This window comes from Lissotriton helveticus, chromosome 2_1, assembly GCF_964261635.1.
Source record: "Lissotriton helveticus chromosome 2_1, aLisHel1.1, whole genome shotgun sequence".
NCBI classification, from domain to species: domain Eukaryota; kingdom Metazoa; phylum Chordata; class Amphibia; order Caudata; family Salamandridae; genus Lissotriton; species Lissotriton helveticus.
The window spans coordinates 1,675,989,016-1,676,002,245 of record NC_136059.1 but is presented as its reverse complement, the minus strand read 5'-3'; the positions used below and the strand labels follow the sequence as shown (position 1 = coordinate 1,676,002,245).

At 47.1% G+C, this 13,230-nt stretch overlaps 1 protein-coding gene across 1 annotated transcript in view; it reads right to left on the bottom strand.

Annotated features, from left to right (window-relative positions):
• Nucleotides 1–12,444, bottom strand: part of LOC144818836 (uncharacterized) — a 1,999,126-nt gene extending 1,986,682 nt beyond the window's left edge. Inside the window, 2 exon segments of the mRNA XM_078676624.1 lie at nt 12,204–12,283; nt 12,285–12,444. Coding sequence (XP_078532750.1) covers nt 12,204–12,283; nt 12,285–12,428 — 224 coding nt within the window. The 5' untranslated portion in view covers nt 12,429–12,444.
• Between the last annotated feature and the right edge of the window lie 786 nt (nt 12,445–13,230).

The window sequence follows — 13,230 nt, the reverse complement described above, 5'->3', positions numbered from 1 at the left end:
CCAAACTCGCGCATACGCTCTTCCACCCTTATAATAGCTGTATCCGGGTCGCTTGTATACAGAACCAGATCGTCAGCGTACAGAGCTATTTTTGAGCTATAATGTTCTGATCTGAATGGATAGATTGACTCATCCAATCTAATCGTCTGTGCCAACGGCTCCATATATAAATTAAACAAAAGGGGTGAAATCGGACACCCTTGCCTCGTTCCTCTCTGAATTTTAAAACTCGCGGTGAGGAACCCGTTCAAGAGTATTCGGGCAGAGGCACCCTGATAACAATTCTGCAGGGTCTGAATAAAAATAGGACCAAAACCCATAGCCCTCAGGACCTCCCATAGGTATGCCCAGCAGACCCTATCGAACGCCTTGGCCGCATCTACTGCGATAACGGCCAAGGGTTCTGTCTTCTTGATAGCCAAATCAATGTTGCCTATAAGAAGCTGTGTTTGTTCCTGTATATGTCTACCTGCGACAAACCCTTTCTGATCTGGATGTATTAACCCAGGTATCAGTTTGGCCAATCTCCCTGCTAATATGCCCATAAAGATCTTATAATCAGCATTCAGCAGGGAGATTGGGCGGTAAGAGTCTGCCTTTTTTGGGTCCTTACCCGGTTTCAATATCAGAACTATTATTGCTTCTTTCCAAGTATTAGGGACCTTTCCATCCAGACCATAAATTGAGTTAAAGGTGTTTTCCAAGGGTTTGACGAGCTCCTCTTTAAGATGTTTATATATTTCACTCGGGAGCGCGTCTGATCCTGCAGCCTTTTTATTCTTAGATTTATTTATCTGAGCCATGATCTCATCTGATGTAAAGGGAGCATCTAAGTTGTTTTTACCTTCTTCTGTGAGAACTGGAAGTTGTTTGTTTCTGATAAATGACTGAATCACACCTGATCGGGGAGTCAGATCTTCCCTATACAGATCTGAGAACATGGAGAGAAGACATGTCTGTATGTCATCTATCTTATTTGAGATTTCCCCGCCGGCGTTTATTTTAAGTTCTTTAATGTCATTCCTGGCCCGATCGGCTCTAGCTTTCCATGCTAATAAAGCACCGGCCCTCTCTCCATACTCATAATTCTGCATCTTACCAATTTCCCACTGTGCTCTACATTTAGCTTCTAGTTTCCCTCTATATTCTGATCTTGCCTCTTCTAACTTTCCCAAGATTTGAGTAAGTTGTTCCTGATCCCCATTACTAGCCCCATCCCTGTCTCTCTCCAGGCCACCTATCCTCTCTTCGATACCCTTTAATACCCTGGCTTCGATCTTGTTCTTATAACAGATGACTCCATGGAGTTTCCCTCTGAGCCAGGCTTTATAGGCGTCCCAGACAACATCTGGGGTTGTTGAGTCGGAGTTCAACACAAAAAACTCAGAGGTTGAGGCCTGTACAGCGGTAATCACATCAGGGTCCTGCAGCTTGGTCCTATTAAGGGTCCACCTTAATGCCCGTCGCAGAGTTTCCCTGAACTGATACACAATACGTAAAGGTGCATGATCGGATAGATGACCCGGGAGGACTAAAATCTCTTCTATGCTAGCTAATGAGCCTCTATCGAGGAAGATATAATCAATCCTGGAGGAATGACGATACTTTTTGCTAAAAAAAGTAAAGCCCTTCTCATTTCCTTTTATTTCCCTCCATAGATCTACTAGATCCATATCGTGGATCATGTTAACTAACGCCCTACGTACCTTCACTGCACCTTTATAATGACTTACATTAGATCTATCTTTAAGAGGGTCAATCAAAACATTAAAATCCCCCCCTATCACATATGGTGGTGGCTCCAACATCAATCTTGATTGCAATTTATAGATATAGTCGGGGTCGTCTGAGTTCGGGCCGTAGAAAGAGGCACAGACCATATCACGATTTTCAAATGCTAAAGTAGCGATCAACCATCTACCGGAACAATCTGACTGTACTTTTTTAATATTGCAGGGTGTCCCTTTTTTGATTAGTATGGCTACCCCTCTATTTTGGGCTGTTTGTGTTGATGCACCAAAGCTCTTAACCCAAGTGATTTTTGAGAAAGTTGCTATGCTCTCTTCATGGCTCAAGTGTGTCTCCTGTAACAAGCATATTTGTGCAGTTGACAATTCTAAATGCTTGAATATAAGCCTCTGCCTCCGAGGGCATCTTAAGCCATTAACGTTCCACGAGATGAAAATTGCCCCACTACTCCTTGAGGTCACAGTAGCCATCCTCCTCTTTTCCTACCCATGAGTGTCGACCCTTTTTTTGAGGCTAGACTTAACACATTACTTAAAAGGTTTAGATGAGGTTGATTTTTTTTCCCATTTTTTCCCACTGCTCCCCCACCACGTGCACCCTCCCTACCAACCCCCCCCTCCCCTAACCCCGTGACCTCTCTGCCCTCTCTGCCCATGAGGAACCCTCCCTGCTAATAGGCGAAAGCCTATTTAGCCATCTTCCCCCTCCATGAAGCAACTATAAGATCACAATTATTGTTTATAAAAAAAAAAAAAAAATCCCTACCTATTACACATTATTTTAGTAAAAGACCCAATTAATCTATCTAAATCTTTATCGCTCCCTACCCCTATTTTTGATCTCTAATCTTAGCTATGAGGGCATCCGCTTCTTCCCCAGACTTAATCAGGTGCATATGGTTATTCCACATAACTCTCAACTGTGCCGGAAACTTCAACTGTGCCTTGGCTCCTAAACTGTTTAACACCTCTAGTCTTTTCCCCAACTCCCACTGCCTTGCAGCAGTGATATGTGAAATATCAGATCTTATATAAAATGTAAAGGGGTTAGAGCTATTGAAGTGGATGGGACCTACCTTCAATGCATTGGAGAGAATCTGTTCTTTTATAGAGTATGTCAAAAAGTTAACCAAGATTTTTCTGGGTTTCTGCTTTGTAGGATTTCTCTTGTAGGGGTCACGGTGAACTCTCTGTATATCCCGCAACAAGTCCACCTCTGCCATATCTTTCAACACTGTCCCCCTCAGCAGCGCGATAACAAACCCCTTGATATCTGCCCCCTCCATAGATTCTGGCACATTAAGAATTCTCAAATTATTCCGACGTGAATAATTTTCCAAACGTTCAATATCTTCCTTTAGTTCTTTATTCTGTGCGTAAAGCTTTGTAACCTCTGCCTCAGTAGATCTCACTGACTCCTTTATCTTAGGAAGTTCCAGCTCCATTACTTCTGTCCTAAGAGTGACTTCATCCACCCTCTTTGTCAACTCCTCACATGAAGCCTTTATTGCTGCTTGGTTGGCCTCCGAGACATTAAATCTATTTGCCATCTCAGCTTGATTAGTTTCAGAGACTTTAAACCTGCTTGTGATTTCTTCCTTCATGGCCAATAGAATATCTGCCAGCGAACCTGCACTTGCATCTGGTTTATTTACAAGAAGTGTAACACCCATACCTGAACTATCAGTGGGGTCGAGCTGACCTTTTGATACATCTTGCGCAGTGTTCAACATATCTGCGCTTCCAGCCGATGTTTGTGTGTCCTTTTGACTTTCCCCCTCTAAAGCCGAATATCGATTACTCAGGCCAATATCGGCATGTACTATTACCTCTTCTGGAGCAGTATTAATCTCTGAATTTACCTCCGGGATAGCCGGGATGGACTTAGATAGCTGAGCGGGGTGCGTACCCTTACTGTTCTGCACGGGCTGGGTACTAGAGGTAGAAGTTGTGGTTGTGGTAGTGGTGTTGGACATTACTTTGTAGTAGGATTTAAGTGAGGGGGTAACTTTTATATTTACCTCTGCCCCTTGGCCCCCTTTCTTTTTCCCCCTGCTTTTGATAGTTTTGGGGCTTAAATATTGTTCAGAGGTGTTTAGTTTAGTTTTCACCTTTCTTGCCCGCTCTTTCACTGCCAAAATAGGGGGTGAGATGCGAGGTGTATAACCAGAGTTTCCTCTAGATGCGTTAAACACTGTCCTAGCTCTTAGTGCATATCTGTTCTTTCTCTCCGGAGAATGATTTTCCTCAGTGCTACTGGCCCTTCCTAAGCTCTCTTTGGCTCTTTTGCCCTTGTCCTTGTCACAACCTCCCTCTACATCCATGCACCTTGTCGAAACACTCGTGTTGATAACAATGCTGTATAGATGGCGAGTTATTTCTTGATTTGTTATTTGGTGTTTGCTGGCCCAAATATCGCCCTCGCTGTCTTTTCTCACCCCCTCTCCCACTGCCTCCGTCACCACGTCTTTCAGAGCATTGCACACACAGCTACTTGCGGTTCTCTGATCGAATCTCCTCACAGCCTCCGTTCCGCATACACTTCTGCCTGCACCGCCGCCGCCGACCCGGAACGCCAGCAATGCAGAGTCTCGCCTCCTACTCAATCTGGCTGCCTCCTCCCACATCCAACGTCGGATCCCGGATACATCGTCACAGCTCCCAGGTGAATTACAGCCGCTCTCCCTGCAGTGCCGGTTCTCAGCCACGACCTTGCCGGTCTCACTCGACTGGCAGAAGCAAACATTCGGGGACATACTCAGCAGCCACGGTAAAGCCCAGTGCGATAAAGCGATAAAGCCCAATGCGGACAGGCTCACTAATTGCTTATCTTTTCACACGTATATAACGTATATAACACATGGGTCAAAATTACTCATCTTATGCAGGGCGAATTAGTTGCTCCATTGATGGAGGAAGGTGACTACGGCCGCTCAGCTAGCGGCCGCCATGTTCCTCGTAGCCCCGCCTCCGCCCGTGCAGACCAGGTTGACTTTGAAGCATGAGAAATGCTTATTTGGTGCGAGCGATGTTGATTATTTAGAGGTACCGTGTAGCAGGAGACGGTACCGACTACAGAAAAGATTTGGTCAACACAATCAAAGCCATCAGTGAAACGCCCAGCAAAAAGCAGTGGACATCCTTCTTAGGTATGATGGAATATTGTGCAAGACTTATACACACTTATGCGAATCTGAACATGAGATGGTTGTTCAAAGGGTGGAGCGAGGGCCAGTAGTGTGACATGTTGGCGTTACAAGTGCAACAATAAGTTTAACTTGCTGAAGCATAGTCTGGAATATGCACCTTGCCAACAGGCATTTGCCCTAGGTGAGGAGACCACTGTAATCATGGATGCCAGTTCAAAAGAGGTATTTGTACCGAAAAATAATGATGAAGAGAGACTGCTAGCTTGTGTCTCACATAGTTTATGTGGTACAGATTACAACTGCTCTGTAAGAGAAAAAGGCACTGGGCATTTACTGGGTCGTCTACAAATGTACAACCTTGATTTGGGGAAAACAAGTTCAAGTTGTGCACTGACCACAAACCTCTTAAGCAGGTGTCCAAAAGAAAGGGCTAGATTCAATTTCTTCTAGCATCAAGAGGTGGGACATATTGTTACACAAATGTAATTTTGTTTTTAAACATATTCGTGTCATTTGAAACATTTCAGCTGATTTTCTTTCAAGACTGGTCAGTAGTCACAAGTTTGCTGCCTCAGAAGAAGAGATGGGACCAATATTTGTGTAATCGATCAAGACCAGATATCACCACAACCATTCCCACTTCTTGTATAACCGGCACACAAAACAGCAAAACAGACCTGAGGAGGAATTGTCATCATATTCAAGGACGAGCTGCACACAACCGCAAAAGCTGGAAACAAATACATCAAAACTTCTCAACTTCAAACTGCAAATCAGACAAAACTTCTACCTGGGCGGAGCTCTGGTCTACTGACCCCCAGAAACACTAGAACAGCGTATGGCTACCATAGTGGCAATACCGAAACCGGGCAAACCAGCTGACGACACCAACTCATATCGTCCTATATCTCTGATTAATGCAGAGGCAAAAAAAAAAAACTAAGCCACTAGCGACTAGGCTCACACCGCATTTAACGACCCTGATCCATCCTGACTAATCCGGTTTTATGCCCGGCAGAAGTACGGCTCTCAACTTGAGACGCCTGCACAGAGTACTAGCCCGGGCCCCCTGCATACAAGAATCTGCAGTCATTTTGTCTCTGGACGCTAGGATGGCCTTCATTAAGGTCGAATGGCCCTTTCTGTTCGCTGTACTCCAGCATCTGGGCTTTGGGCTTATTTTCTGTGCTGGGGTCAGTCTCCTCTACACTAAGCCGGTCGCCCATGTTGTGGCTAATGGACACATTTCAGATGACTTCCCCCTGACGCGTGGTACGAGACAGGGGTGTCCCCTGTCACCACTACTCTTTGCCCTGGTGCTGGAACCGGTGGCGGCGTGGATCAGATGGGACCCCATGATAAGAGGTCTCGGGAGGACCGATTGGTGGGAAGATCGCATTTCCCTATACGCGGACGAAGTGCTATTATATCTCACCTCCCCTAAACGTTCAATACTAGTTCTCCTCAACATCTGTGAAATCTTTGGGAGGGCGTCGGGATACACCATAAATTGGTCCAAGTCAGTTTTATACGTCTAGCGTGGCCCCCCGCCGCAGCTCCCCTTGGACTGCCCACTTCAAATCTCTGTCCCATTCTTTAAATACTGGGGTATATATATATGTAGCAACCAACCCTGATTACTTTTTTTAAACGCAATCTCCAACCCCCGTTGGACCACCTGAAAAGAGATGCAACGCACTGGGGAACCCTACCGTTAACGTTATTAGGTAAGGCAGCTGTTAGACCTGACACCTTTGGCGTGGTTTTTCCCCCATCTTTTTGCCTCTGACTCATGTATTTTTTGATGCTGTGCTGGATTTCGTTTTTGCTGGTTTAGATGTTTTGGACACTCTGCCACTGCTGATCAGTGCCAGAGTGTAAGTGCTCCCTCTGTAAATTGTCGTATTGATTGGGTATACCTGATTGGCATATTTGTATCACCATGAAGTCCCTAGTAAAGTGCACTGTGTGCGCCAGGGCTGGTGATGACAGATGCTACTAGTGGGCCTGCAGCGCAGATTGCGCCACCCACATGAGTAGTCCTAAAATGGTGACTCAGGCCTGCCAGCGCAGGGCCTGTGTGCAGTCAATGACTGCCATGTCCGCCTGGCCAGTGTCTCCACTGGCTGGGCCTAACCCTTCCCTGTCTGTGCACATCAGTCACCCCTATGGAAGGCTCAGGGCACCCCCCTGGGCAGGGTGCAGTGTAGGGGTCAGGTTGAGCATGTACTAGTGCAGATCACATGCTCTGGTAGTGGGCAGCAGCCATTTTGTGCACTCACTGCTGTAAGGCTATCTTGCTCCATAGAATAACATGGGGGAGGCTGGTCCCAATGGATACCAGCCTATCTTCTCATAAGAACAAGATGGGACATAAGTGAATGATCTCCCTGAACTCAGACTTTAATAACACATCTTTTAGTGAAGGTTGTTTTTAAATTCTGTGTTTGAGAATAGTACTTTTGGAAAGTGGCTGTTCTCTTGTCTAAACCTTTCTGTGTGCCTGGGCCTGTTTGTGGATTGCCTGTCTAGTCTGAGTGTGACAGAGGCTGCAGAGCCCCCGGAGGGGGTCGGAGTCAGCCCGTGGATGAAAGGCAGCATCTGCTGCCAGGGAAGCGGGAGGAGATAGCGCCTGATAGTGAAGGGCTGTGCCTGCCTGGCCACCATGCTGGCTCCCCCTCCTGCTGGCCAACTGTCACCTCTGACCCTGATGCGGACAGGAAGAAGGAAACCAGAAACAGCCCAGTGCTCCAGCAACCCCCAGAACTGGTTTAGACCGGGCTCAGGGCCCCCTTGCACAAAAGACTTCAAAGACTTTTAGGGGTATAAGAGAAGGACCCCTGGCTACAGAAGATTAGATTCTAAGATTCTACAATCAAGAGGAACCTCTGCCAGAAGAAGGACGGCTGAAGGAAGATTGCCTTGCTGTGTGCTTTAAGGGCTGACCTATCCTGCTATCCAACTGAAGGAGAGGAGAAGAAAGGGACTTTGATGTGTGCTGTGACCCTGCCTGCTTGAAACTGCCAAGACTTTGCTGTGTGCTGTGTCTGCAACTTGAATCTCCAAGGGCCTGAGAGGAGCTGGCCCCCTATCTGCAACCCAGGGACATAAAGGTTGCCTAAGGACCTCAAGACTCTGCTGTGCCCCCTGAAGCTGCTGTGTGGCGAAGAGATCGTGAAAATCTGCAGTTTGGCTGCTTAGCGCACTGGCGGCTCTCTAATTTGAGTGAGGGCGCCGCGCTGACCCAGCCTGCTGTGTGGCCCAGATAGACGTGTTCATCGACACGTGTGTGGTACAGACCGGAGACTTGTGGGCCTCCTCAGCGCAAGAAGCGCCGAAAACAATTGTGGGCCGTGTCACCGTCGCAGCCCGGGGTCAGTAACCCCCGTGGAAGTGCTCCGAAGTTTGCCGGTGTTTGCGCTACGAAGATCGAGCCCGCCGCGCTCTGATTGGGTGAGAGAGCCGAGCCCCCTCACCAAAGCCGCGACGGGATTGGCTGGCGGAGCATAGCATCATCAGCGAGGCCGCGCTGTCATTGGTCGGCGGCCTCGCGTTCAGAGGGGCTCGTCACGGGAACCGCGACGGGATTGGCTGCCTTGACTGAAGCGGCTGGAGGAGCCGAGGAATTGCCGTAATCACCGCCGGGACCGGGGAAGACTGGCCTGACCTCGCCGAGGGAATCTAGAGCGTCCCGCACCCCTGGCCAGCCGTCCCCCACAAGGTGATCAGCACCACCTCCCCCGCCGCTCGTTGGATTGTCGAGAGCGGGCGGGAGAGGACAGGGGACCGGCCGGGGCAGGGATGCAAGAGATCTGCTAGGCGCGGTGCGCCTGGGACCCAAGAACGAGTGTGGCTGTCCCGGGGGGAAAGAAAGAGTCCCTGGGCCTCGCGAAGAAGCGCATTTGCAGCGCTTGAAGCCCACAACTAAGATTACACGTGGGCAGTGTTTCGAATGCTCGTTTTTGAGAGCATAGGGACCTGAAGTAAATCAGTATTGCTTATTTTGAACCCTGATTGCCAAGAGACTTGAGACTGTTTATTAAGAACTTCCTATTTACAAGTGCATCCATTAAGATTAAGTGCAACATTTTTCTAAAGAAGTGATTATCGTGCAACTGCTTTATTTACCTTGCTGAAACTAGATAAAGATATATATTTTTATAAAATATACTTACCTGTGTGGTCTCAGTTTGTGGTGGATTGGGGATTATTGTTGTGTTAAGTGCAATTATTAAACACATTGCCTGGGGATAAGCCTGCCTGCTCGCGCCAATCTACCTAGAGGGAGAGCGGAGGTTGTCTACTATGTGTATTCCTTCACCCTGACTAGAAGCAAGGGTCCCTACTTGGTCTAAGGTACTTACCTCTGCCAACTAGAGACCCCCAGATCTAACAGCAGCACTTTACAAAATTATGGCCCTCCCTAGGTTTTTATATGCGCTGGAAAACACGCCATCTACCGTCCCGCCGAGCAATTTTAGGGCGATCTCAGCCCAGGTCTGCAGCTTATTGTGGGGAAACAAACCGGCACGTATAGCGCAGTCCAAGTTAGTTCAGGGGTGGTACGATGGTGGTATTGCGCTGACATACAGTTATACTATTGGGCAGCGCAATTGAAAGTCATCAACCAGTGGATCCATGCCCTGCAGACAGACCCTGCCTTTAAGGCGGACAGATCAGCATTGGGAACAAATGGTATGCTGGCTGCCCTATACAAGCTTGGGGGAGGGGGGAGTCCGCAGCACTGGTGGGACCGGTGAAGCATACTATCTCCATTTGGCACTAAGTGCAGATCAAACTTGGTTGGCAGGGAGTTCTAACTCAAATGACACCACTATGGGACACAAAGAGACTGGGTAAACTCAGGAATAGTAGGGGCTTTGATAAGTGGGATGATATAGGCCAGTGTTTCCCAAACTGTGGTCCGCGGACCCCTAGGGGTCCGTGACATATTCCCAGGGGGTCCGCAGGCAACAGTTTTAAAAGCACAGAAAAGTTTCTTGTATAATTAGCAGCTTTCCAGCAGCAATAAAAGTGTCAAGATAAAGCCAGTGATTAATGTACCTGCTGGAGCGTGAGGAGAGTTTTGTTTAGTGGCAGCTTTGACTTAACTAATGTAGCACAGAAGGTTAATGTGCCTACTGCAAAGAACGTGTAACATGCATTTTAAAAAGCAGCATTTTATATGCATAGGTTTGCGGTTACTGATTTTGTCACAGATTCTTTTGTTACTGTGCACTTCACAAGTGACAATCGTAATGTAGCAGAGGGACCTATAAACTGTCATCAAAGAGCTGCTTGCAAACTGCATGCTACCAGTTAGTAACTTTTGTTTTTTCCCTGTTATTCATTATCCTGATGCTGCTAAAAAGATTTATTTGGGTGGAAATACATTTTTAATGTTAAAGTCAGTGCTAGCTACTGTGTTATGTTCTGAATCCTGAGTTTGTGCTTTTCCAGACCAAGCACTCTTTAAACATTTTATATAAACACTGTTTTACATGTACGATTCAATGTCTCTATATGTGTGTGATGTAAAGTGCTCTGACATCCTACAATGGTATGAGAGATGCTATAAAACAAATGAAATACATGTGACAGAGGGGCTATTACTTCAATATAAAATACTAAGGGCCAGATGTACGATCCGTTTTTATATGCGTGAACGGGTTCGTGAGCCCGCTTTCACATGCAAAAACTTATTGGGCCATGTACATTGCCTATTTCGCGAGTCGCAGTTTGTTTGCGACTCGCTAAATAGGTTTTGCAACTTGCTATAGGGAAGGGGCATTCCCTTCCAAATAGCGAGTCTTAAAAGCATGTACAAATGTTTTGCGGTCGCAAAACACTCGCAATTACCACTTACTTCAAATAGATGGTAATGCATTTGCAAATGGGAAGGAGTCCCCAGGGGACCCCTTCCCCTTTGCAAATGCATGCAAAATTATTTTTTAAGGGCAGGCAGTGGTCCCAGGGACCTCTGCCTGCCCTTAGAAAATGAAACGAAAACGTTTCATTTTCTTCTTTTTTTAAATGCATGGGTAAATGGGCTGCATTTTTTTTTAAAAACTGCTTTATTTAAAAGGAGTACCAGACATGGTGGCCTGCAGTGCTCAGCAGGCACCATACCTAGGAGAGCTGGCATTCCCAATTGGCTCACAAATTGCGAGAGGCTCGTTAATATTAATGAACCTCGCAATTTGCGACCCCATTGGGTATCCGAAACAGTGTTAAACACACTGTTGTACATTTCATTTAGCGACTCGCAATTTGCCACTCACAATGTGTCGCCAATTGCGAGGCGCTAAATGAAATGGTCGTACATCTGGCCCCAAAATCCTTATGGGAAGATTTACAAGCTAAAGCGCAGGTGCCATGATTGGTTCAAAAGTAAGAAATAGAAGAGGCGTGCTGCAATGGTTAAATACAAATTCTAAAAAGTTGTGGGAGCTCCTGCCCTGCTTGCACCAGCAGACAGGAGAAACGCATTTAAGAAAATAGTGCTCTGAGGTGATCATTAAAACGTACAGCATAGCAACACAAGTATCAGGGGAGTCCTCATGGGAGGTTATGAGAAGAGAAAAGGCGGTACTAAGGAAGGACTACCAAGCCTATTGACCAGTGAAAAGCCATATTTATAAAGGGCAGTGACAGGGGCCAATTAAAATAATGGGAGTGGAAGTGGGCGGAGCTTAGCGACCATATCTTGAATACAGCATTTCTGGGAGAGACAGCGAAAGCGCTGCCCAGGCGATAACTAAAAAAATGAGGACCCAAAAACTCACCTGAGGAGCTGCTTACGTTCGCTATATGGTCACATGGTGAACGTGTGGATAGTTTAACATGTTTGTGAGGGGCGATTTTGGTTTCATGCCTAGAGCTGCTGAGACGAGGATGTCAGTAATGGTATGCAACTCATCCAAACACATTCCGCAAAAAAAACATGACTCGCCAAAAGACTACACACGGGAGGGGCAACATAGTGTATAAACGGCCACAGGCCTGGCTTTAGCTTCCTCCCTTTCCTTAAGCCCCCCTTCCTTCCCCTTCCCCCCCCCCCCCCCCCCGAGGGGAGGGCCATGGCTGGAAAATCTACAGCGGCATCGTGAACAAATGTGAGATACTTGAGAAATGTCAATCTATAGGCGCCCCGCGTCCTCTTCTGTGGACGCTGAGCCCCTACAGAGCGACCAAAAGCGTGCCTTGGAGACCGCGCCTAAATCGCAGCCGAGCCGATTCTCCTCAGCACATGACATGTACGCACAGAAAGCACCCGGGAACTCCCCGCCAGCAGCTGCGGTCTCACCTCTGGATAAGCGGCCGAACTCGTACGCACACCTTCACTGCCCCCTCCTCAGCCATGGTGGATTCGCGGGTCCCCTCAAAAACGTGACAACTGCAGTTGCGACTCCTCACTGCCGGCAGAGCCCGGGATCAGCTGCTCTCGCGCGTAATTTGAATCAACCTCGTTCCCGCACTGCCGCGTCACCGCAAGCCACGCCCCTACCGCTGAAGCCGGAAGCACGCCCATTGGCTACCAAGAAGTCCGGAACTTCGCACTGCTTCTTGCTCCACCCAAGTTGTTGCATCTGAAATGCTTTCGATTCGCTTGCGACTGCGTATTTGGGTGCAATTAGTAATTTAAAAGATATTACGCCTTTGTGTGTTGATGTCCAGCAATTCGCACATCACGGTGTCAAGAAACACATTTGCTTTTAAGCGTACCATTTTTGTTTACAACCTAACCTGAGTCTGAGTCATACAGTACAAATGCTACACGACTTCTGCCCTCTAATTTGCACATTGAATCCTAGCTACTAAGTGCTCTCTTTTAGGGTAACCAACTGACATGGGTGAAGATTCAGGGCAGTGAGTGCAAAAATTCAGGACAAAGGGTCAAATTCAGGACAAAAATTCAGGACAGGAGGTCAAAATTCAGGACGAAAATTCGTGACAATAGGTACGTATTGCATACATATTATTATTATCATTATTATTATTATTATTATTGTGTCTTTTATAGAGCGCGCAGCTACCCCAACGGGCTGTCCCGGTGCTAAGTGATTGACCACAAGATCCCTCAAACAGAAAGGTTACAGACAAAAAAGGTAGGTTTTCAGAGCGCGACGGAATTCAGATTCAGTTTTGATCATGCGCAAACCCAAGGGCAGCTTGTTCCATCGTTGAGCGGCACCTAGCTCAAATGTTTTGCCTCCAGCACGGGATTTTTTGAATCTGGGAATGGTCAATAAAAACTTTGACTTTCTCACATCTTACATGCCCCCTCTCCCCCACTGAAAAAAACACCAGATCCTAAATGCTGTCACTGGACA